This window comes from Equus przewalskii, chromosome 14, assembly GCF_037783145.1.
Source record: "Equus przewalskii isolate Varuska chromosome 14, EquPr2, whole genome shotgun sequence".
NCBI lineage: Eukaryota > Metazoa > Chordata > Mammalia > Perissodactyla > Equidae > Equus > Equus przewalskii.
In genome coordinates, this window is record NC_091844.1 from 52,844,690 (window position 1) to 52,869,796 (window position 25,107).

At 34.8% G+C, this 25,107-nt stretch overlaps 1 protein-coding gene across 2 annotated transcripts in view; it reads left to right on the plus strand.

Moving 5' to 3' along the window:
* Positions 1–25,107, plus strand: part of SRBD1 (S1 RNA binding domain 1) — a 206,418-nt gene that overhangs the window by 107,206 nt on the left and 74,105 nt on the right. For both annotated transcript variants that reach the window (XM_008518029.2, XM_008518030.2), the window contains exons 15-16: positions 7,982–8,073; positions 16,700–16,782. In XM_008518029.2, the coding sequence (XP_008516251.1) occupies positions 7,982–8,073; positions 16,700–16,782 (175 nt within the window). The remainder of the gene's footprint in view (positions 1–7,981; positions 8,074–16,699; positions 16,783–25,107) is intronic.

The following is a 25,107-nucleotide window of genomic DNA, read 5'->3' on the forward strand; positions in this document are numbered from 1 at the left end:
AGGAAAGTAGAGGTTGGGGTGGGGGATAAAACAAATATGAGAGGGAGAAAAGGAGGAGTGAGTAACAGGGTGTAAAAACCAGTAAAGGTGTGTCATTTATTAGTGGAGTTCACTGAGATTGTCACAGTAATATTTCGGAGAATATTAAGGAATGAAGCACAAACTATTGTTATTTCTAAAGCTTTATTCAGCTGTGGGTAAAAAGAACTGGGCTGTTAGTTGCTGGCAAAGTATATCTCAGCTTCTGCCTATTATTATTATTATTATTTTACTTCTCGTTGTCTCTTTCCCTTTGTTTCTCTCCTTTTTTGTTGTTATTTCTTAAACTTTTAATAATTAGTATTATATTATTGTACAATTATTAGCAAAATATTAGAATATTATATCCTCTACATTGGTAATTCTGATTCTGATTTCTGTTATTGGATAGATAATAAAGGAATAAAATATTTTGCAATAAGTTTTATTCTCCAAAGTCTGTGGCATGCAACCTGAATTCCTCATATTTACTAGTGGATAAATTCCCATAGATGTATTTAAGCTGAAAAATATAACATAGGAGGGATAGAAAAGATGAGTAAATGAAGCTCCCTTTCTAAGAAAACTCTATACAGTTCTCTATGCAATTCTCAAATTTATATCTGAAATGAATTGCATCTGAACAAGAATAAACAAAAATAATGTTAATGTTATTATATGGGTAAATACAAATTGAGCACATAAAAAATTGACAAGTTTGGAGTTAACTGCAAGCATCAAGAGAAACATACTCTTTGTTATGTGGGAGGATGGCAGGTGGGTTGACATCATATTCTTTAAATAACTGCATTTCAAAATGTTGACCAAAGGACATTTTCATTGTAAAATTAGGTCAGTATTTATTCCCTACCCTCTTAGTTTTTGTGTTGTGCTAGGTGAACATGGAATGTTTACAGTACTGCTGCAAACAAAAGACTCTTCCGCAGTTATCGTCCCTCTCTTTGAGACTGCTTTTCTTGTCCTGGAATCAGTGGGGCCCTTGTCCTTTTGCCTAGTCTAACACACCACTTACACACCCGGCCTGGGGTCGCTCCTGGGGCAGGTTTTTTTCTTGAGTTCCCTTAGTGGTATCATGCAGTACTTGGAACAACTTCACGTTGGTCTCAAACATAGATGAGGGAAAAAAAAGAAATAAAGGTGGGATTTTTAAGAAGGAAAGCAGAAGAAAGTAAAGGGAAGGGAGAGAGAGAATGAATGGGATGCTTACTGTGGAGAGTAGTGGAGACCCACAATTTCTGCGGATGCTGTTTTTTGTCAGAAATTGCTTCTAACTCAGTGGAGAGACAGCGTACAAATAGGAGACAAGCTCTCCATCCTCTTTGTCCTTCACTTTGTTGATTTGCTTTCCCCTCTGATGGTATTTGAAGACACCAGTGATTTTTGTCATCTCTATCATTGAATGACCCACTAACAGTAGTAAGAGTGATTTAAATGTAATGTTTTGACACGTTGTGGTACATTGTAGCAGCTCAGCATCATTATGAACATAAACCTGTGATGCTAAGTAGCAGAACCGGAGTCTCATGTTGAATACTGTCATTTTGTTTTGTTTATGGCTTGGAAGGATAGGTAACTGGTGCTTTGAGGAACCCATACTCCAGATTGAAGTTCCGTGTGGTAGATGCTAATTCAGATCTGCCCCTTTTAGGTTTCTTTTTGTGGCTAGAAAGTGTTGTTTTCATCTGATGTAGTGTGGGGCCCTGAAGGAAAAGTAGCCAAGGGAATTCTGTGATGTTGAAATCCTGCTCTGTAGATGCGATGTGATAGGATGTCCACCTGGGAGTACACTCACCCTTTGTTTGGTAGGTATTTTAAGGTTCCCCAGGTTTGTTATGGGTCCCCTGTGTGATTAATGTACCATTGCTAGATGTGTTCTCTTTGGAAAATGCTCATCTTTTGAAAGATAGCTTAGAATTATTGTTTTTTTAACTGTGGCAATTGGAGAATTGCTTCTAACTGGTCTTCCACCAGGTGGTGCTGGTGTCACATACCTAAAGGTACGCTCATTTGACGCCAGTGAAATCTTGAGGTTGTGTGTTTTCTCTTTTTCTGTTTCACCGTGTTTTGCCTTTTTCTCACATATACCACTTTCCTGGTATACTGTTATATCACCTCACGTCTTTTATATTGTGGATAGTGAACTGATTGTGCCTTGGTGATCATGAAGGATAACTTGGGGGATGGATTGTGAGGGCAAGGACTAAGTAAAACTTAAGGATATATAGTATGTACTTTCTTGTAAAATTTTTCATCATGAATTTGCTTCTTATCTGACCTGTGTGTACAAATTGAGAACTTATTCTTGACTTTTCTGCTGAGCCACCTTTCTTTTATGTTATAATAATATCATAAAATGTTATTGTTTGAGATCTCCTAGAAGCTATGTTGGAAAGTTATTACTAACAAATGATATATTTACCTAGGTTTAAGTTCAAAATAACTTTAATAACTTGAAAAGAAAGGTTGGTAAAATTTTTTAAAATGTTGGCCATTGTGTGATAACAGAGTTCCTGGCCAATTAACAATTGTTATTTTAAGCTTAAATTTTAAACTTTTTTGTTTACAAGTAAATATTACATGGTTACACTGCAGAAAAATTTAAAGAAATAAGAATGCAATTAAAGGAATAATTCATTTAAGTATTATTAACGTGATATTACATAAGCCTTCTATTTTTTTTTCTATTCACTTCCAGTTTAAAATATCAAAGTTCATCTCATATCATAGTTTTGTAAACAGTTTTTTCACTTAATATTTTACAACAATAATTTTAAGTGACAGTATAGTTTTTCATTTAATGAACTCTTTAATGATAGGCATTTTGGTTTTCAGTTTCTTTTAGTTAGAGCTATGCTATGATAAATAGCATTTAAAATTTTTTTGTGTGTAGTTTTAAATTTCTTTCATAAAAGTTCCTAAAAATGTAATAGCCGGTTCAGAAAAAATGCATATTTTTGTGACTTTTGATCTATATTTTCAAGTTGCCATTCAAAAGAGTTCTATAGTTTAAACATCCTGAATCTATATTTTCAAGTTACCATTCAAAAGAGTTCTATAGTTTAAACATCCTGAACAGTATGTGATTTTGCTTGTTTCCCTGCTTACTTATCATCACTGGATTACCTTAATTTTTAAAATGAGTAGATATTGCTCATTTAAGACTTCCTAAAGTGACACTTCATCTCTAAATACAGGAATTTAAAATTGCTTTGATATTTTCTTGGAAATAAGCTTTATCCTTTGAACGTTAAATGCTAGAGCCCATTCATGGTGGTTTGGATTTTGGCCTTGCCTCCTATCCCTAAAATACAAACCACTATCCTTTCATACTTCAGCACAGGTTATCTCATGTACAGAGCAAAGAATTAGGATCTGTGCTGGTGAGCTTTTTTAGCACTTTTTGTTGCCTGTTGAGAAACTTAGGTCAAGTCATTTACTCTCTCTCCACATGAATGTTTCTAGGTCTGAAAATCTGGAAGAATGGTTTTTAGATAAATTATTTTTTAAACTAGTGAAATGAGCTATGCATTTAGTATAGTAGCTATTTAGTACATATTTTTTTGGTGGGCAGAAGAAAGGAAGACAAGAAAGCTGCTAGATATTGATAAGGCTTGAGGAATTCTAGTATACTTTTGTAAAGAATTAAAAACATATCAGTTTTTATTAGTTTAAGAAATATATCCTGGCTGATTTTGATATCTTACTAAATAATTCATTTTCATTTAAGTAGGTTACCTTTGAATTAAATTCTCCTGTTAACATAAGGAAGCATGTAATTTATTTTAAAATAAGAAAAAAAGAAAGCTATTTTCATATTTGGGAAATGAGAAGGGAGGAGACTGTGTAACCTTGTAAATGAAACTACTAGCCCAATAACTTAAAAAAAAACAAACAGCTAGTTTTCCTGTCTCCTGAAAAGAATCCCCCTCATCTCAATTTGGTAAAAGAAACTGTCATTCTCCTATTGTCAGAAGGAGTAGTCACTGTAGGAAAACTGCTTGCAAACCTGGTTTTAAAAGATTCATCAGCCTACAGTCTGTCTTGGTAGAAGAGACTTATAAACTCTGGAGATATAAATTCTGTAGTTTAAAAATGTATTTTAAAAAAAATACAACTAATTATATCAGTAAATAATCAGATTTATGTAACATCATTGAATTTTACTTGAGATAAAATTTAGCATTTTTAACTTAAAGAGTTTTTATTAAAAAGTAAATGCATCTATATTGTGGGCATTTCACTTGCTTTTTAGGTTATAATATGTGGTTCATATTTTTTTTAAATAAAAGGACCCTAAATAGGGTCTTTAAATAGAAAGACCCTAAAACAGTGCTGAGTTAAATAAAGTGTTTAACAAATTACCAACTTAATTCTAGAGAATTATCACATTAACATATAGATCTGGTCACATGTAAGTCCAGTGGTAGCTTTTGAAATGTATTCTCATATATTTAAAGCTTTGAGATACCATATGTATCTATTTAAATGTTTGTCTAAACTAGCAAAATGAAGGGGCTTCAGAGTACTGGAATAATCTTGAAACCTTAGTTCAGTTACAACTGTGTCAGTTAAATTCCCCCAAAATAATAAATTCTGCTCAGAGTCATATTTGCTTCATGGCAAAATAAATAAAATGATCAATTTGCTAAGATTATGAGCCTAATTTGTTTACACCGGAGAGAAATTTGTTTTGTGCAATACGATACTTATTAAATCATTAGATATCTGAATTTTGTGCAAAGTTAGTTTTTGCTTTCCTCAAAATATATTAGAGATAATTAGAAAAATTTTCTAATAGTTTATTGGGAAACTTACCAATAAACAAACTGGCTTATAAAATCTAGCATACTTTCTTCTGAATATCTATCCTTGAACTTCAAATAAGAATGAAACAAAGAAGAGAGGGGATGTTCTAATTTTTGTTCTTAGTAACTTTTCCTGGAGAAAATCATCACCACTTCCAGCTTGATTTGTTTCATTTAATTCTTGCCACATATACTTCCTAGGTCCTTACATGTTTTCTATTGAAGTAATCATTGTTGAGATTTTTCTGTTCATTTAGAGTATTTAAGAAGTCCGATTTGTGCTTAATACTGTTTATTGGACCCATGCTATCTAATAACTAAAGCATGTGAAATTTACTACATTTTGTATTGATTTAATATTAACATTAATCTGAAATCTTTGGGTGCAATGTGTCACATCTGTTTTGTATTCCTCTGTTTAAATAAATGGCAGTATGGTATTTGAGGGAATATTTATTATCTGAATGTTTTTCTTTGCAACAGTTTCCCTCAGTCTATTGAGAATTATAACTTCCAAGGGACAGTGAATCACCCAGCAGCTTCTCAGGTACCCAGCTACCAAAGGCCACAGTTAATTGGAATTTTTATTTACCATTTAAGTTCGCTTTGCTTAAATAGTGGTCATTTTGGAGGCTTCTGGAAATGATAGAAATAAATCTGTGGTAAGATTTTTAAAAATAGTATTTTCTCTTAATAATGGGTCCAGCCTGCGCTTCATGGACACTCTGGTTTTTTAGAAAAAACTCTGTTAGACTGAGTGTTGATTTGGGTTTGAAACCAAATTTTCCATGACTGGTAACTGAATATTGTTATCCTGTGATGGATGGTGTTTCTTAACCTTTTTTTGGAGTCATGGGTTTCTTTTAAGTAATCAATAAAAACTGTAATCCCGTTTCCTGGGAAAATGCATAAACGCAAACACTTTGTATACAGTTTTAATTAACCCTGCCTCTCCCTGCCCAGAAGTCCAAGGGCCCCAGGTCAGGAAGTGGCACTATAATGGAACTCAAAAATCACTTCCACTGTGTTGGTTTCAACATCTATTATGCCACACTAAGAGTTTTCTTCACTTGAAGCTTTATTTGACATAAAGTTTTCTCCTTGATCATTATATAGTAGAAAATAAGCATAATCTAAATCTTGTTTTGTAGAAAAAAATACAGTTTTCTTTTAATTTGAAAGCTGGTGTCTGAAATTTTAGAATGTATTTGACCTTCTGTATGCTTTAAATTCTACCTTAGATGCATAAGAAAACAAAACTCACTTTACCTTTTGATCGAAAGGGAAGGCAACAAAAGAAATGAGTTCCTATGGATCTATGGTTTAAGAAAGTAGTGCTTCCTTAAAAAGATGTTGCGTTTTTTGTTTAGTACAAAAATATGGGTTTTTTAAAGATTGGCCCTGAGCTAACATCTATTGCCAATCTTCTTTTTTTTCCTTCTCCTCCCCTAAGCCCCCCAGTACATAGTGGTATATTCTAGTTACAGGTCCTTCTAGTTGTGTTATGTGGGACGCCACCTCAGTATGGCTTGGTGAGTGGTGCTAGGTCCACACCCAGGATCCGAACCAGTGAAACCCTGGGCCACCAAAGTGGAATGTGCAAACTTAACCACTCAGCCAAGGGGCTGGCCCTGGGTTTTCATTTTAATGAGAGGTTGTACAGCTGTTCAGAAGTTACTTGTGGTTGTGCTGGTTCAGAGCTCGGACTTGGGTTTCAGGCAGGTTAGGATTCAAATCCAGCCTCTGTGTTTATCAGCAATATGACCTTGGGCATGTTACTTATCTGTAAAGAAAAATAAATAAATCCCCCAGAAGGGATTAAATGAGATAATATCTGTAAAGTGCTTGGTTTTGTACTTTGTGTATAATATGCACTCACTGTCCTCTTATTGTATCATGATGAGGGTATATGATGAGGAATAGGAGGAGCAGCCCTGCTTTTCAATTGCAGAATGTTCATTTTTCCTGTTAAGAAATTTAGGATATTAGATCTTGGTTGCAAAAAAATATAAATCTTCGCATTCCCCAAAATAATCTTCTCAAGTCTTGGTGGCTTGTAGTTGTTGTCAAAGTTCACTCAGGAGTTCTCCAAAGACAAGGTAGCAAACTAAAGTTTTCCTATTTTCCTTATCAGTGTTCACTTGTTACAATGGGGCAGTATGTTAAAAGTTATCCACTAAACTTGTCTGATAATTGAATTAATATTGAGGAGCAGCAAAAGGGAGATGTTACTAAGAGTGAATTAAAAATTAAGCACTAACGTGTTCTGCTTTTGAATCTTGACCTCTGGTAGAGAGCCATAGGTGAATACTTAGGGTAGATGTTGTTTCTTTGCATATTATGTCATAAAGAAGACCTCTAATTTAAAAATGTTTAATAAACTATAAAAATGTCAACCACCATACAAATGTCAGCTGTAAGAGTGTTCCCATTGTGGTTTGTAAAGTATTTGGCGCCAAAGAAGAAAGAAAGAGGATGATATATGTGATGCTTTGATTAAATAAAAGATGAAATGAAATGATTTAACATCTACCTGAAGTGAAAGGCTTCAAGTTCACTAAAAGGATGATTTCAGACCCTCCCCAGAAGAAGTGGGATAATATCCTGTCTGATCCCTTTCCTTTTCACTTTGTGGTTAATTATAACCAGGTAATAATAATGGCAGTGCCTATGGCAGTGGTTTTTGTGAATATCCACATATGCACGTATTCACACACTTGTCTATGTGCTTTCCAGGATGCTTTGGAATGATTAATTCAGTTGGGAAACATAAATGTCAGTCAATAATGAATTATAAACACAAGAGAAGCTAAGTGTATTCTGAAAATTTTGAAGTTGGTATCATGAGGGAGTATCCATTGTGTTTATCTATAAAGTATCTCTTATTATTACTGACAGAGAAAACAACTGAATGAATTCATTATAGATTTGAGCCTGTGTATTTCCTATGTGAGGAAACAAACATTACTTAATCACTTTATGTTAATGAAAAATTAAATGCTATAGGTATCATTGAGATATAAAGAGAGCACTTTGCCCTGCTATTTTCTTTCTTAAAATACCAGTTTCATTCATTCATTTTCTTGGACCAGACAAAAAGTTTGAAAAATTATATTCCCCCTTTTCTTTCTTCTCAGTATTGTCAGTGAAGCAGGAGCATCAATCTACAGTGTCAGCCCTGAAGCTAACAAAGAGATGCCAGGACTGGACCCTAATTTGAGAAGTGCAGGTAGGAAACTATGGACCGTCACAGAAGCAAGTGATTTTAACATTTTGGACTTGTATTTGTAGCAACCAAAATATTTATATATATAAGAAAATTTAATAGCTATACTACATGCAAAGAATTGCCATGTCAGAGAGAAAGTGGTTGATTGGAAGAAGAATTAGAATTATGTAAAAGAAGAGGAAGACTACTGTCTTTAAAGAATACTGCATAGTATTCTAGAGTCAAGTGAAATATTAGCCCAAAATGTCTTTAGTAAAATTAAATGCTAGACAGTTAATAATAAAATAATCTAAGATGTATTATTTCACAATATTATTTATTACAGCTTTTTCTTGGCAAAAAGTAATACTTTAACATAAAAATATTTATAGCACAAATGTATGAACATGCACAGACTTTCCATTTATTGCTAAATATTTGTCAAATGACCAATTTCTCTTGTCTTGCTAATTGGGGTTGTCATTATTGTATGGCATAAAACAGCCTGCTTTGATTTTAGTTGTATTCAGTTGCTTTGATTTCTGTGATGGGGAATAGTTAAAATCTTGTGTGTGATGAAATTAAGATACTTTGTTACATCTAATGAAAGTAATTGGTGTCATAAGCAAAATATTAGATTTGGTCCAAGTGTTTTTTTGTTTAATAGATGGATATTTAGACTACTTTGTTAGTATTGGACTTTTTATTTAATTTTTTCCCCTAAATACTCTCATCAAATTTCATCGGCTATTATTGAAATCTGTGCTTGGAGATACATGTTTGAAAATTTTTGCATTAATCTAAAGCTAAAAACTTCTTTCTTACATCCAAAAGAGCTTTGTAATTTCCCTTCAGTTGTTCGTTCCATGGCACAATCCCCTGTCTAGAATGATCCTCTTCTCAAACTCAGATCCCAGCGCAAAATCTTGCTTCTTCTGTACAACTTTTACCTGTCACACCAGCTCAGCGTGGTCTCTGCCTCCTTGCCATGTGCTCTTTTAGTCTTTGACTTGTAATAACAGTTGTAATAAATAATAGCAGGAAGAGTAGACATACTAATCATAATGGGAGCTACTAGTACTAATCTTTTCTAAGCTCTTAATATATGTGAAGCATTGACGTAAATACACTACCAGGATTATTTTATTTAATTCTCACAATTGCCCTATGAGACATTTATTTTCTCCCACTTTACAGATGAGGAAACCAAGGCTTAAAGAGACTACATAGCCAGTAGGTGTGTACATAATATTTGTGTGCTTAACTTCTAATAAGAAATAAGTCTAATTTCTAATTCTAATAATAAAAGGATACTTATCTTTATAGAAAATACAATTCAGAACCTCCCAGTTGGCAATGAAAGGTAATTTCCAACAAGCTGTTTGAAAAAAATATTGCCTAGGAGGTGGCAATCCCTCAGACCTCCCACTTCTAAGGGGGCTGCTGTTTCCTCTTCACCGCTGGCCTGTTTGAGTGCATAACTGTCACAGTGTTATAGGTGAGACAAGATTACAGCTTTCCAACAAGACTCTATGGCAATAGGCGATAATAGAAAGAGGAATCATTATCTGGTCCTAATTACTCCTATTTCAAAGTCTAGCTGTGTCTTCAGTTCGTGATTCTAGCTTGTTCTCTGTCCTCCTTGCTTCCACATGGCGATGACTGTTTTGGTCCAACTTAAACATCTACCTAGACATTTTGAGTCTTCAGAGTCTAGTCTTGGAGGCAAACAGAGAGAGAAGCTCAGTCTCCACTCTTGGTTTTCTAGAGCTCCCTTTCTTTTCAATTTCTCTTTTTTGACTTGGAGTCTTTCTCTTTCCTAATGATTGATGCCAGGGATGACTTTATATTTCATTTGAGACCTGACCTACTTAGAGTGTAGGCTTTTACCTTTCAACCCTTCATAAGTTTACTATATCAGAATCTAACAGAACCTCAACATTTGTACAAGTGTTAAACATATGTAAGAAAATGGCCTTCATATTACTACATCTTCTTGACCAGTTTATCAGCTTATTAAAAACAGAGTTATCCTTATACATGCTTGTATTCCTCCATAATAAACACATAGTACATGAGAGGCATTTAGATTGGATCGATAGAATAATAGATTGATGTTAAAGTATTTATTTTGGATTTGTGGTTTAAAATGGAAGATTGAGTATACCTGTTATTCCTTTACTCTCTTCTGAAGTCCCATTAGAATGACAGTACCTTGATAGAATGAAGGCATAAACTCGCTAGGACAAGGGAATGGGAGAGGAGATAACAGCAACAATAGTTTTGAAGCTGGAAAGCAGCCGGCTGAGTAATAAGTGATCTAGCCAGCTTGAGATTGTTGACCACTCAGACAGCATTGTAGAAAACAGAGAACTAACCTGAAATAGTTCATGGAACCCCCATGGAAATGCACCAAGCACCTTTAGAAGTATCTTGGGAGGACTGAAGGTAAGTCTAAAATAAGAGGATTGGTTTAAAGTCTGTTTAAAAAGCAATTAGACCAAGTTAAACATGGAAAACCATATAACCCCACAGTTCTCCTTCTAGGTAGCTACTCAAAGAATTGAAAACAGGGACTCACACAAATGCTTGTATACAACTGCTCATAGTGGTGCTATTCACAATAGCCCAAAGCTGGAAACAACCCAAATGTCCATTAGTGGATGAATGGACAAACAAAATGTGGTGTATCCATACTATGGAATATTATTTTCAGCTGTAAAAAAGAATGAGGTACTGATACATGCTACAATATGGATGAACCTTGAAAACATGCTAAGTGAAAGAAGCCAAACACAGAAGCTCACATATTGTATGATTACATTTTTATGAAATGTCCGGAATAGGCAAATCTGTAGAGACAGAAAGCCAGTTGGTGGTTGCCAGGGACTAGGGAGAGGGAGGAATGCAGAGGGACTGCTTAATGGGTACAGGATTTTCTTTTGGGGTATTGAAAATGTTTTGGAACTTGGTGGAGGTGGTGGTTTGCACAATGTTGTAAGTGTACTAAACACCACTGAATTGTACACTTTAAAATGGTTAATTTCATGTTATGTGAATTTCACATCAATTAAAAAAAAAACAGACCTCCCATTCCAAAAGTTGAATACTGTCCTCTTTTCATGCTTGCAGAAAAGGGGAGATTTGTTCTCTGGAGAGGGTAAAACAGAAAGTCTACACTAGAGGACACAGGTTATAAATGGGAATGGGGATACATACTGAACGAAGAGGGATGCAATAATTATTTACATGCTGTTGTAGAGACCTTGAAAAGAACTAACTGTTCCATGCGGGAAATTAGGGGATTCTGACGAACACAAGAGAAAACACCTAAAGAAACTGAGATAAGAGATTCCACAAAGAAAAGGCCGAATCACCCTATGGTGAAGCCCACAGTTGACAGACATCACGTTTAAGCAAACCACTTACAGTCAGCTTTTTAGTACCTGCCCCGGTGGACAGTCAAGGATCACCTAACATGTAAGGAAAGCTTAGGCTATTAAAGACAGATGGCAACATACATGTGGGGGGAGCTTCTTGGAGGAAATAGAGACTATATAGAAAGAATAAAAATAAAGAAAAAATTTGATATCCTTAGAGAAATAAAAGATATTTCATTCATTTAAAGATACCTTTACATAAAGTAAAATTCACCATTTTTAGGTACACCATCTCTGAATTTTGAAAAGTTTAAACTGGTTGAGTAACCACAACCACTACCACCACAATCAAGGCATAGACTATTTTTATCTAGGTCAATAGATTTGTCAGCTTCCTGTTCAGAAATGTAATTATTAGTTAGAGGATCAAGATTATAATAGATTTGCATCATCTGTTAAAGCTACATTTTTTTTTTTTGGAGGAAGATTAGCCTTGAGCTAACATCTGCCGCCAATCCTCCTCTTTTTGCTGAGGAAGACTGGCCCTGAGCTAACACCCGTGCCCATCTTCCTCTACTTCATATGTGGGACGCCTGCCACAGCATGGCTTGTCAGGTGGTGCCACATCCGCATCCAGGATCCGAACCAGCGAAGCCCGGGCTGCTGAAGTGGAATGTGTGAACTTAACCGCTGTGCCACTAGGCCGGCCCCTAAAGCTACATTTTAATAAGCTTTATAGTGAAAAAAATTCTAATTTAGAGTTGTCAATGAAAAAAGACAGCATGAGGAAGTTTTACTTACCTTTGTTGCTGTCTGATGGCAAGAGGAAGGATAAAATTAGGTGAGATTTGGACTTTAAAAATAAAAATTTCCACTTTGATATTCCTAGATAACAGAATAAGGCAAATTTTAAAAAGAGCACAGTGTAGTACAGTCTTTTAAGCAATAAGTTTATTTGCTTTAGAAGCTTTAAGATTATAAATATATCATAGAACTGAAGTCCAACCCCCATATAACTCTTTTTATCCTTTGAATATAAGACACATTGTGAGTGAGGGGACAAATCTTGCTTTCAAGGCCATTGCCCGTGGCTGTGCAGGTTGTGTACTGTACAGCCTGCTTGACCATGTGAGGCAGTCCTGGTTGCTTACCTTTTAGGGTGATAATCTTCACTCAGTCTGGGCTCCCCTCCCCTCCTTTTGGAGTGTCTAGCATAATCTTTTCTTCTAATGCTTAACTTTTTGTCTCAATATTGCTTATTCATTGTCTTCCTTTACACATTGAGTTACATTACCATATAGCAAATTACCATTTATTAAAAACTAAGTTCTGTTATGTACTTTTCTGTCCTCTTTTCATTGGTTTATCTGGTCTGCCACAATGCAAGACTCTCTCAATTAGTTGGCTTATAATATGACTTGCTTTAATCTTTTTTTTTTAAATTCTACTTTTCTAATGCATTTCTTCTTTTCATATAAATTTTAGAGCCATTTAATTAATATTTTTTAATTTCTATAGACTATAAAGTGAAATTCTGCTAAATTTATATCTTCATCCAGGTTCCTCACATTTTGTTTTTTATCACTCACAGACAGTACCTACACACACGCTCACACACACACACGTATAATGAATGGATTCTCCTCCATGACATTTTCTTATTGATTGTTGATGGGATTTGGTAGAGCATCAATTTTTGTCTGGGTGTCTTAAAACCAGCCAACTGATTGTCTTATTAGTTCTGATAGTTTTTCAGTTGATTTGCTTGGTTTTTTTAAGCAGACAGTCATCATCTACAAGTAATAATAATAATCTAGTTTGTGTCTCTTCAGTAATTATACCTTCATTCCTGTCCAGTTGCATTGACTAGAATTTCCTGAACTATAGTGAATAGTACCAGTGATACAGAGAAATATTTATGTTATATGTGGGCAAAATAGTATTTAGCATACATTTGGACATACTCCATTTTAAAAATACATAACAAGACGTGGAAGCAACCTAAGTGCCCATCAACTGATGATTGGATAAAGAAGACATGGTATATATATACAATGGAATACTACTCAGCCATAAAAAAGGATAAAATCGTCCCATTCACAACAACATGGATGGACCTTGAGGGTATTATGTTAAGTGAAATAAGTCAGATAGCAAAAGACGAACTCTGTATGACTCCACTCATAGGTGGAAGTTAAACATATAGACAAAGAGAACTGATTGGTGATTATCAGAGGAAAGGGGAGGTGGGGGGAGGGCACAAAGGGTGAAGTGGTGCACCTACAACATGACTAACAATAATGTATAACTGAAATTTCACAAGGTTGTAAACTATCATAATCTTAATAAAAAGTTTAAAAATAATACATAACAGCTTCAGTGAGATATAATTTACTTAGCATAAAATTTACCCTTTTAAAGTGTGTAAGTCAGTGGTTTTTTTAGTATAGTCAGAATTGTGCAGACATTGCCATTATCCGATTTTAGAATATTTTCATCACCCCAAATGGAAACCCCGTACCCATTAGCAGTCAGCTCCCCTTACCCTCCCCTCTGGAACCCCTGGCAAACACTAATCTATGTTCTGTCTATATGAATTTGCCCATTCTGGACGTTTCGTATAAAAGGAATCATACAATATGTGGTCTTTTGTGTCTGACTTCTTTCACTTAGCATGATGTTTTCAAGGTTCATCCATGTTGTAGCATGTATCAGTACTTAATTCCGCATTTTTGTTCATCCATTCATCCTTTCATGGACATTTGCATTGTTTTCACTTTTTTGGCTCTTATGAATAATGGTCCTATGAGCATTCATGTTCAACATTTTATGTGGACATATGTTTTCATTTCACTTGAGTATATATCCAGGAGTAAAAGTTTGGGGACATATGGCAACTCTATGTTTAATATTTTCCGGAAACCTTTTTTTACTTCTATTACTATAATTTCCTCACCATTCATTCCCTACCTTTTTCACTATTTTCCCCTTCTCTTTTCTGTCTCAAAATGTGAATGTGCCCCAAGGTTTGGGCCATGACTCTTTCTCTCTCTTTATTCTCTTTATCAGCAATCTTCTAAACTCTTTTTGCCTGTATTGCCTATCTATCTCTTACTTTCAGGAATCTGTTGTCAGTCTGATCAGTCTCAACCTATAGGTATGCATCATTATTCTCTACTAAATAACTCTTTTCTTGGTTATCCTGCCAGCAGGAAAACAGCTCTTCTCTCCAAAGCTTAGACATACTACTTTTCGAATTCTACTTTAAACAATCTTCATCTCCCTCCCTCCTCCTGCCTCCCATCTCTTCCATGTGTGGGTTTTTATGTGATATAGAGTGAACAACATCTGAAAGAGAAACACCAATTCTGGAAATATTAGGATCTATGTTGAGGTGGTTTATTGGAGACACTGTAACTCCAGAGATTCTTAGGACTTACTATAGAATTAAAAGTCGCCTAGAAACTATCATTTCCAATCCATTGTTGCTGCATTTAGCAATATTAGGATGAACAAGGGAGATAATAGCAGTGAACTAGTTAGAAGGGAACCGCATAGAAAGAAGTTTAAAATCCTTTTGTGTATTTCAGAAATTTTTAAATATGGGAATCTACCCACACTTATCAAATTATACAACTGCTCTAACCAGTTTCTAAGTTCAGGTTTTCATAATGTGGGTTTTCCTGAAGGGATAAATTTGAGAGATTTACCTATTATAGATATCTGTTTGTTGAATTTCTAATACTGCCTTCCTGCACCGTTAATGTTCTGACACCCGTATCCTTAATTTGTTTACTCTCGTGGGTTGTTGCTGTTGTTTTTTTATCTGAAAGTATTTTGGCAATGTGTATATGTGTTTGAAAATTATTCTTATTGAATTGTATATTTAAAGGCTAAAATAAAATAATATTTTCTTTTAGATAATTTCAGGTCTTTCTCTGGTGGCATATATTTTCAATGTATAATTATAAATATGCTTATTAGAGGAAAGCATTTCTCCTGTAACCTGCAATGCTCGCACTAATTAACCTTTTGTGATGTTTGAAAAGAAAGGTGTATGTGAAGGCCTCAGAATCCCCATCTCTTGTGTGGGCGAAGCTGCCATTGTCTCTGTATGTTAGAAGTAATAATAAAAGATATGCAAAAGACTTGAATGACCGTGCAGTGAACTTGATGTTCACAGTAGATCTTACCTCTGATGAGAGGCAGTACAAATCAGTGACTGGAGAATCTGATAGTCACTTGTAAGATGTGGCTTCTATGGCCAGGCCTTGAGTAGTTTAACATGAAAACAGGCATGAGATTTCCTTTGATGGCCTTAATGTTTTCACTTAATGAATTTATATTTCCTCTAGCCTTCTACATGATACTCACTAGCTTTCGTGTGTTTAGAAAATGAAAGCTGTTCATATGTAAGGACTCAATGTAACTATGCTACATGGAAAAGAAGAGAGCTGTCTTTAGAAGTGTCCTTAAGATTCATATTAAATTTTTAAATTTCTTTAGCTAAATCTATCATATAAGCTAAATTAGATGTGAAATTTTGTTAGCATTTGGTTAAAAAAATGATGACAATAAGTGATGACCAAGTAAAATCATGACATAAAAGAATGTTTGACATTAACACTCAAGTCTCTTGAATGTGGATTGTGATGATCGAGAAAGGGACGTGATTAGGACCGTGCATGTTAAGATACAAGCAGTTGGGACTCAGATCACTTTACAGGGTAATCTTGCAATCACATTCAAGGCAACACAGGTGTAGTCACTAGCCAATTGACTTGGTCTCTGGTTGCAATAAGATAGGATTCCGTCATTTACTCATCATTATCAGAATCTAGTCCTAATAAGCATATTTGACCTAAATGTATGTCATATGTATAATAATCCAGAATTATTTAGAAGTAAAACAAATATCTACTTGTTCTTTAAAGTGTGAGGAGTGCTACTATACTGTATTTAAAGAATGCAGAGGTAATTGTGTAAGTATAGCAACTAAGTGTTTTATCTCTTTTTCCAAATGTTTCGATTTATTTGTACTCAGGAATGCCTAGGGATTCTGATAACATAATTAATCCTGAAGTTTTGCATTTACTTTTTGTGTGAGAAAAAGGACACTTTAAGACTTAGTTAAATTGTTGGTCTTTTTGTGAGGGGGATGAAGAGGGACAGAATTAAGTACCTGTATTATGAAGAACTAACATAAGTAATTATCTGTAAACTCATTTCACATTAAGCCATGCTTATTTTCTGATTTTCTTTTTCAGTTTCCATAGCAAGGCGTGTACAAGATCCATTAGCTGAGCTGGTGAAAATTGAGCCAAAGCACATTGGAGTTGGAATGTATCAGGTAAAGCAACGTGGATCATTTAATTTCTGAAATCCATCAATACAAAGAGTAGTACCCAAACTTGACATAGTAATTAAGTGTCAGTGGGAATAGGTTCCCATTTTCAGAGGTATACAGTTTGTAGGAAGGTAGTTAGGAGTTATTAGGGAAGGAGGGATATTTTTTTTTCTGTTCTTTATGATTTTTATCAAGATTTAGGATTGACCGTAGTCGGATTTAAAGACTTAAAACATTGGATCACATTACTAACTTAATCTGGAGAGCCTTTCCTTTCTACATTGTTATAAAAATCGAAAGTGTATGGCGCAAGGGGAATATATTGGCTCTTTGTATAAATCAGTATGATCTTTCAGGAGGAAGCCTTTGCTACCTACGATACCTTATTTTTTTTTTCCATCCCTATATGATTACTACGTAGTTTTTGATCATTACCCAGTATGAGCTAAAACTTTTCAATTATTGTTACCATGTAGTAGTAATAGTGCTTGTTGTTGTTGGTTACTGTATTTTTTTCTTTTTGATAGATAACTTTTTTTTAAAGATTTTATTTTTCCTTTTTCTCCCCAAAGCCCCCTGGTACATAGTTGTGCATTTTTAGTTGTGGGTCCTTCTAGTTGTGGCATGTGGAATGGCCTGACGAGTGGTGCCATGTCCACGCCCAGGATTCGAACCGCTGAAACCCTGGGCTGCTGAAGCAGAGCACGTGAACTTAACCACCGGCCACGGGGCCGGCCCCCAGTTACTGTATTTTCAATTCTTGTTGTGTGCGTTCATTGGGCAATTGAGGACAACACTAAATCTTGGCAGAGTGAACCTGTGGTGGCTTAAGTTGTCTCCAGAAACCTCGAGTTGAATTATTTTCCTCTTTGGTGAAAGTCCTTCTTAAACCTGAAATAGAATATTACCATCTGTATAATTTTCATGGCATTTGAGTTATGGGTACTACACTCTCTCTAAAGAAATATTATGCTACTCAGCCATAAGAAATGATGAAATCTGGCCATTTGTGACAACATGGATGGGCCTTGAGGGTATCATGCTCGGTGAAATAAGTCAGAGGGAGAAAGTCAAATACAGTATCATCTCACTCATAAGTAGAAGATAAAAACGACAAACACACACATGGAAACAGAGATTGGATTGGTGGTTACAGAGGGGAAGTGGGGAGGGAGGGGGGGAAAGGGCTGATCAGGCACATGTGTGTGGTGATGGGTTGTAGTCTTTGGATGGTGAACATGATGTAATCTACACAGAAATCGAAATAGATAATGATATACACCTGAAGAAAAAAAAGAACTGGAAAGGGAAGAGACTCAGAGCTGCAAAGAGCTGAAAGGAACTATTAAATGTGCTATACTTTTGCCTATATAAAAAAAGAAATATTATTTTAGGTCATGGAATCTGTGAGCACTAGAAATGAAAGAGACCTTAGAAATCAGACAACTGTACCCCCTCATTTGACAGAAAGAGAAACTGTGTCCTAGAGTAGTTAGGATTTTTACCCAGGATCACACACACAGCCTGGACTAACCTGTCATGTATTGGGACTTAACTGGGAATATTCCCATTTTAAAGCAAGTTAGACTAAGAGGTCTCTAGTCTTCTAACTGGATTTGTTCATTTGGGAAGGATAGTTGCTGAAGGGACTGATCTAGCTATAGATACATAGAAATACCTAGTATCTAAAGAGTACGACTATAGCAATTTTATGATACAGGCATTGTAGTTAAGAGGAGTTGCAGCTATATTAATTCAAGATGAAGTTATGGAAAGAGAAACTCAAATTTAAAGAACACAGGCTGGCTAATAAACTATTGGCATCAAAGAGATCTTTAAGTAAATAGCATGGGCCTAGCCTCTGGATTCTTCAGATATAGCGTTTAACATGAAAGAGTTTGGAATTCATTCCAACGGCAGTGAGAAGTAATGGAAGAGTTTTAAGCAAGGGCATGATGTGATATGTTGATTTATAAACATTGACTGGCTACTCTGGGAAGATGGGCTTAGTAGGGGGAAGAGGAAAAACAGGAAGACCTCTTGGGAGGCTATTACACTAGCCCAGTTGAGAGATGATGGTGGCTTGGACAAAGTTAATGGCAGTAGAAATGGAAAGAAGCTGAATCTATTTTGTAGGGACTACTTGGTGACAAGTGAGAGAAAGGGAGTTGTCAAGAATTTACTCCAAGTTTCCTGAGTATGTAGATGATGCCTGATTAGAGTAGATTTGGGGATAAAATCAGTAATTTAATTTTGGGCATGTTAAGTGTGAGATGCATGTAAGAAATCCAAGAAAAGATGTCAAATAGAAGTTGGATGTGCAAGTCTGAGATTTAGAGAAATAGTCATATTGACATTAGAATATGAACTATTTAGCAAATAATGACACTGAGAAAGTGATCAAGATGGTAGCTGAGCTAATGATATTCTTTAACTTCATTACCACCACCACTGGCATTTCCACAACTCCAAATTCCATAAGATAACAGAAAAGATGTACATATATATCTGTACTTATATAAACACATGCTTATATGAAGACATTAATAATACCCTGGGAAAACAGGCAAGAGTCCCATCAGTAAATGGAAATTTTCCAGAGGCCAGAGAGGCTGGAGATCCCTCAAGTAGCCTTTGATTGTCAGGAAGCTCAAAGAGCCTCATCCTGGAAAGGCAAACTCTTGACATATACATGACACCTGGCATCATATCCTACATTTTCCACATTATCACTGGAGGCAGATGACAGTAAACAAAAACAGCATACACAGCATAGCAACTCTGAAATGATCTTGCTACCAAGAATCACTAAACGTTTGAGGAAAACCTATCACAGGAAAATGAAGCACAAAACTTAAGCAAAAAATAGCAGTGAAACAATGAATAGGCAACAGACTTTGAAATAAGTAAAATTAATATTCACAGAGAGATAAGAGGTTATTGCATTTGCAAAACAAACATGGGATAGAATGAAATTAAACCAATCTTAGATTTAAAAAATATGATTGTCAAGATAAAAAAATCTACAACTGGGCTAAATAAAGTTGATACAGCTAAAAGCAAATCAATGAATTGGAAGATTGAGCCAAGAGATTCTGTAGAATGCATTCTTAAGCTGAAAAAGGTGGAAAGCATGAAAAGCCGTATGATGTAGACGATATTCTAAACCTTCAACATTCATTTAGTAGAAGTTTCAAATAAATAAAGAGAAGGGAAGGGGAGTTATAATCACCGACATAATAGGAGGAAATTTCTCCAAACTGAAGACAGATAAGTCTTTTGAAAAAGGCCTAATGCATACTGAATAAAAAAATAACTAAAGAGCTACATTCACGTGCCTTCATAGGAAATTTCAGAATGCTAGTGATAAAGAGGAATTGACAGAAAGCTTCTAGAGAGCAAACATAGTTTATCTACAAGGGAAAGAATCAGATTGACATCAGTCCTGTTACAGTCATGCACCGCATAAGGACATTTCGGTTGATGACAGACTGTTTACACAGTGGTGGCCCCATAAGGTGGTTCCTAGTCTACCACATCGCCTAGGTGTACAGTAGGCTGTACCATCGAGTTTTGTGTAAGTACACCCTATGATGTTCACACAATGACAAAATTGCCTAATGACACATTTCTCAGAACATATCTCTATCACCTTCTTAAAAGAATTACTTATGGAAGTACTCCTGACCAAAAAAGGTGGTGGGGAGGGTGGGGGTCCAAAGAAGGGAAAGACATGTTTTGAGGAAACAGTATCGAGGTAAGGCAACAGCGGAGAACTTTACAATACACATACACACACAATAAAATGTATAGTTCAGTCTCAGAGTTTTTAATCTATAATCTTTCTTTTGTTTTAAAGATTGGCACCTGAGCTAACAATTGTTGCGGGTCTTTTCTTTTTCTCCTCAAATCCCCCCAGTACATAGTTGTATATTTTAGTTGTGGATCCTTCTAGTTGTGGCATGTGGGACACCACCTCAGCATGGCCTGATGACCAGTGCCATGTCCACCTCCAGGATCCGAACCCGCAAAACCCTGGGCTGCCAAAGCAGAGTGCATAAACTTAACCACTCGGCCACGGGGCCGGCCTCTATCTATAATCTTAATCTTTAAATATATCTATCTGATCAGATCAGCTCAACATGGAAGGGTGGAAGAAAAAGAAGTGATAGATTATTAGGATTCTTTTTCAGGAAAAATATTCAGATATAGATTAATCCTACAATTTGTTAGAAAATCATTATCTGAAATATATGAATAATCACAAATGGATATTTAATATAAATCATGAGAGTAAAAAAATTAAGTTTATCATTCCAATCAAAGGCAGAGAAAAGAAAACAAGAAAGTGTAGTAAGTAAATAAAGTATATGGTGACAGGAATAAATATAGGTAATAGGTAAAGGTGAATGGAGTAAATTTCCCTGTTAATAGAATCTCAGACTTTTAAAACTCAAATAGAGCTCTGAGCTGTATATGTGCAAGAGATAGTTCTAAGGAAAAAAGCAAGCTTGATATTAGAAATTTGGAGAAAAATATTCCACATGAGTGAAAAAGAAAGTCATAGCAATGTAAATATCAGATGAAATAGAATTTAAGACAAAATACATTAAACAGATCAAAGAGAGAGATTTCATATTAACAGATAGTTTCCTGAAAGGTATAATTGCCCCGAGACTTCTGTATTATCTAACAACATAGCTTCAAAAAAAAGTATGCAGTATTAAAAACTTCTAAAATTAGAAGGCAAATTCACTTTTTTTGTAGGAATCTTAGTAGACCACAATATATTAACATACATTTTTAAAACAGCTTTACTGAGATATAATCACCTATCATACATATATGCATGCATATGCACATAAATTCACCCACATAAAGTATACATCAATGATTTTTAGTACTATATTCATAGGGTTGTGACACTATTACCACAATCTAATTTTCAAACATTTTCGTAACCCTAAAAAGAAACTCCATATCCATTAACAGTCACTCTCCATTGCCTTCTTCTTTCCGAGCCCTAGGCAATTACTAATCTACTTTTTGTCTGTATAGGTTTGTCTCTTTTGGGTATTTCATATAAATGGAATCATACAAAATATGGCCTTTTGTGACTGGCTTCTTTCACTTAGTATAATGTTTTCAAGGTTCATCCATGCTGTGGCATGTATCAGAACTTCATTCCTTTTTATAGATAAATAGCATTTCATTGTTTGTATGTAACACATTTTGTATACCCATTCATCCATTGATGGAAATTCATCCATTGAAGGAAATTCATCCTTTTGGCTGTAATGAATAATGCTACCATGACCATTTGTGTATAAGTTTTTGTAATGTATGTTTTCATTTCTCTTGGGTATATACCTAAGAGTGGATTTACTAGGTCATTTAACACGTAAATTTAAAGCTAGATAATGAACTAGGGAAAATACTTACCACAAATGTATGTATACATAACTACATATTTTATTATTAAGGTTTTGGTGTTTTCTTGTTGATTAGTACGCATTTACATAAAACATTTACATAAAATATAGAGACAGCTTCTACACCTATGCCATAGATAAAATATAAATTTCTCTCTTTATCAGAGAAACCCAAATTAACAAGGAGATATTATTTCAACCTAACAATTGAGTAAATTTGTAATAAAATGATAAAACATCTGTGCAAGTGAGAATGATACAGTGAAAGGAGCATTCACATACCTAAATTACAAATTGTTGTTTCTAGCAATAAGTTCATACCTATCAAAATGCACTTTTAAAAAATGTATCCTTTTGACCTGGTAGTTCTCCCTTTAGGGATCTCTTCTAAGGCAGTAACAAGAACCACTCAAGATTTATATACAAGTTTGCTGTTATAGCAAAATATTGGAAGCAACTACAATAGAAGAATAGTTAAATGCATTATGGTATATCCATCAGTTGAAATATTATACAAGCATTAAAAATTCAGGCTTCCAAGGAGGATTTAATGACATGAGAAATTGCTCTTGACATAATATTTTTAAATTGCAATAAAGTGGTTGCTACAGAATAAAACCTAGTTGTGTTTTAAAAATATAGAAATGCATTTACACTGAAGGGAAAAAATACCTGGCAGGTGACTGATATTTATGTCTTTGTTGGTGTCATTAGGGATTTTTATTTTCCTCTTTCTTCTTTTCAAACTTTCTATAGTGAGTATGTATTAGGAAAAATTTGTTGTAAAATATTTATCCATTTCCATATCCCAGCCAAAGGGCCATTTAATTTTAAGCCTTGATACAATAGACTTCCAGTACAACCAGAGTGGGAGTGGATTTCTTTTTAGTTGGGAGCTCGAAATGCTTTTAGTATGAGTATAATACTCATATTTATTCTGATTTGAAATATGAGTAGCGGGACAAACATTGCTGATTTTAAAAATGAAAGCTGTTCAAAGAAAGAATGTTAAATAGTTAGATGAAATAATAGAAGTTATAAAGAACTAAAATTCTTTTGGTTTAATAACAGCTAAAATGCTAAAGACAGCACTCTAATCCTTGTCTTAGAAAATGGGGAGAGCTGATTTTAAAAACACATGCCTGTCATTATTTCTGGAGAGAGAGGCAGCCAGTGTGGTTGAATGACAACATATCCCTAACTGACCCCTAAAGACTTTGCTGGAAAGTGGCTTGGTGTCGCTCCCAAGAAAACACTCCAGGGTGAGAGCAGGATGCTGCAGGGCTGGCTCTGTTGAGTTCTGTGGGAACTGGGGAATGATGGTTTAGCTTGGCCTTGTCATGTCCTGAAAGCACAACTTAAGTAAGATGGATTTACTTGCCATTTATTTCTTCTTTGGACTGTGTTTTAGATACTTGCACACTCATTAACACCTCTGATTGTTAATGAGCATGCACAGTAATGTAGGAAAAACAGAACAATCCTCTTCCTCCTTTTGTGCCTTTCTGTTAGATCATTTGATGATGGTAGAAAATGAAATGATTTTCCAAAATGAGTTTTTGGAACCCTTAGTGGATTTTCTATATCCACGCCATCTTTATTCCTCGTTATTATGGCTAATGAGGAGTCACTATAAAAGGAAAGTCATTTTCCCAGCTGAAATTTTTCATGGTGGAACCTCAAAGGTAGAAATTCCTATTTTTATTTCTCTCCCCACTCTGTGGTATCATTTCTGGGTAGAAACAAAAAAAATCACTCTTCAGTGGTGACGTTACTCTGTTAAAAACTATTTTGTAGATAACATGTAGGGATTATATGAAATGTAATTTTAATTTATGTCTCTAAAAGTAATAAGGTTCCTTATCTGTCCTATATTGTTTGCTCAAATCCTTTCAAACCCTTTAACCCCTTATTTATTTGTTATTGTAGAGTGCGATATAGAAAAGAGTCTGCCCTATAGACATTCACTTAGATGACTTTTGCCTGGACTTTTCTCCCCTATACTAAAGCAATATTTTGAAATAGATAAAACACAAAGATGAGACGTAGAAGAAATTGTTCTAAAAATAAGTCATTATTCATTCACACAGTTGAATTCCTTGACAAAATGTTTTTATAATTTTGTCTCTTAACTGTAAGTCCCAGGGTATGGACTGTACTTGAATCTCTGCTTTACTGTGTGTTATGAATGAAATTCAAACTTAGCTTTTCAATTCAAATATTTCGTTCACTTGTGATCATAACTGAACTATTGTCCATAGTTGAACAAAAATAAGTAATTAACCTTGACTGGGAGTATAAACTAAACTCATATATTAGAATTTGCTAATTATTCCTTAAACTTAATGTTTTAAAATTTCTATTCTGGGTATTTTTTTCACGTCGGGATGGATTATGCTTCCTACAGTGAAGTGTTAGCTTTGGCTGTCTCAGGTTCTTAGAAATCACCGACAATGTCATAAGCCATGTATATACACACACATACCGTAGTGTGACACCATTACTTATCTTTAAAAGAAATGTGAAATGTATGATTTGAAGAATCTTTTACCAATAACACCATAAATTATTAACAATAAAATATCTAATTTCTTTTATCTTTTGTTTGCTTACTCTTTGTATGTCATTGACCTTGGACAGTCAAACCAGATCAATTTCAGTTTCTACTCAAGTTCACCTTTTAGTTTTCATACACCAGAAGGAGGATTTCTAAAACTTTAAAGTATTTTCACAGTGTTTAAAACTGGTAATTATCGTGGATTAAAAAAAAATTACACACAACATTAAAAGTACTACCATAAGGGAAAAGATTAATAAATTCTATTGCATTAGAATCTAAAATGTTTCTGAATCAGAAAACAATATATAGAAAATCCACAGACAGGGAGAAGGTACT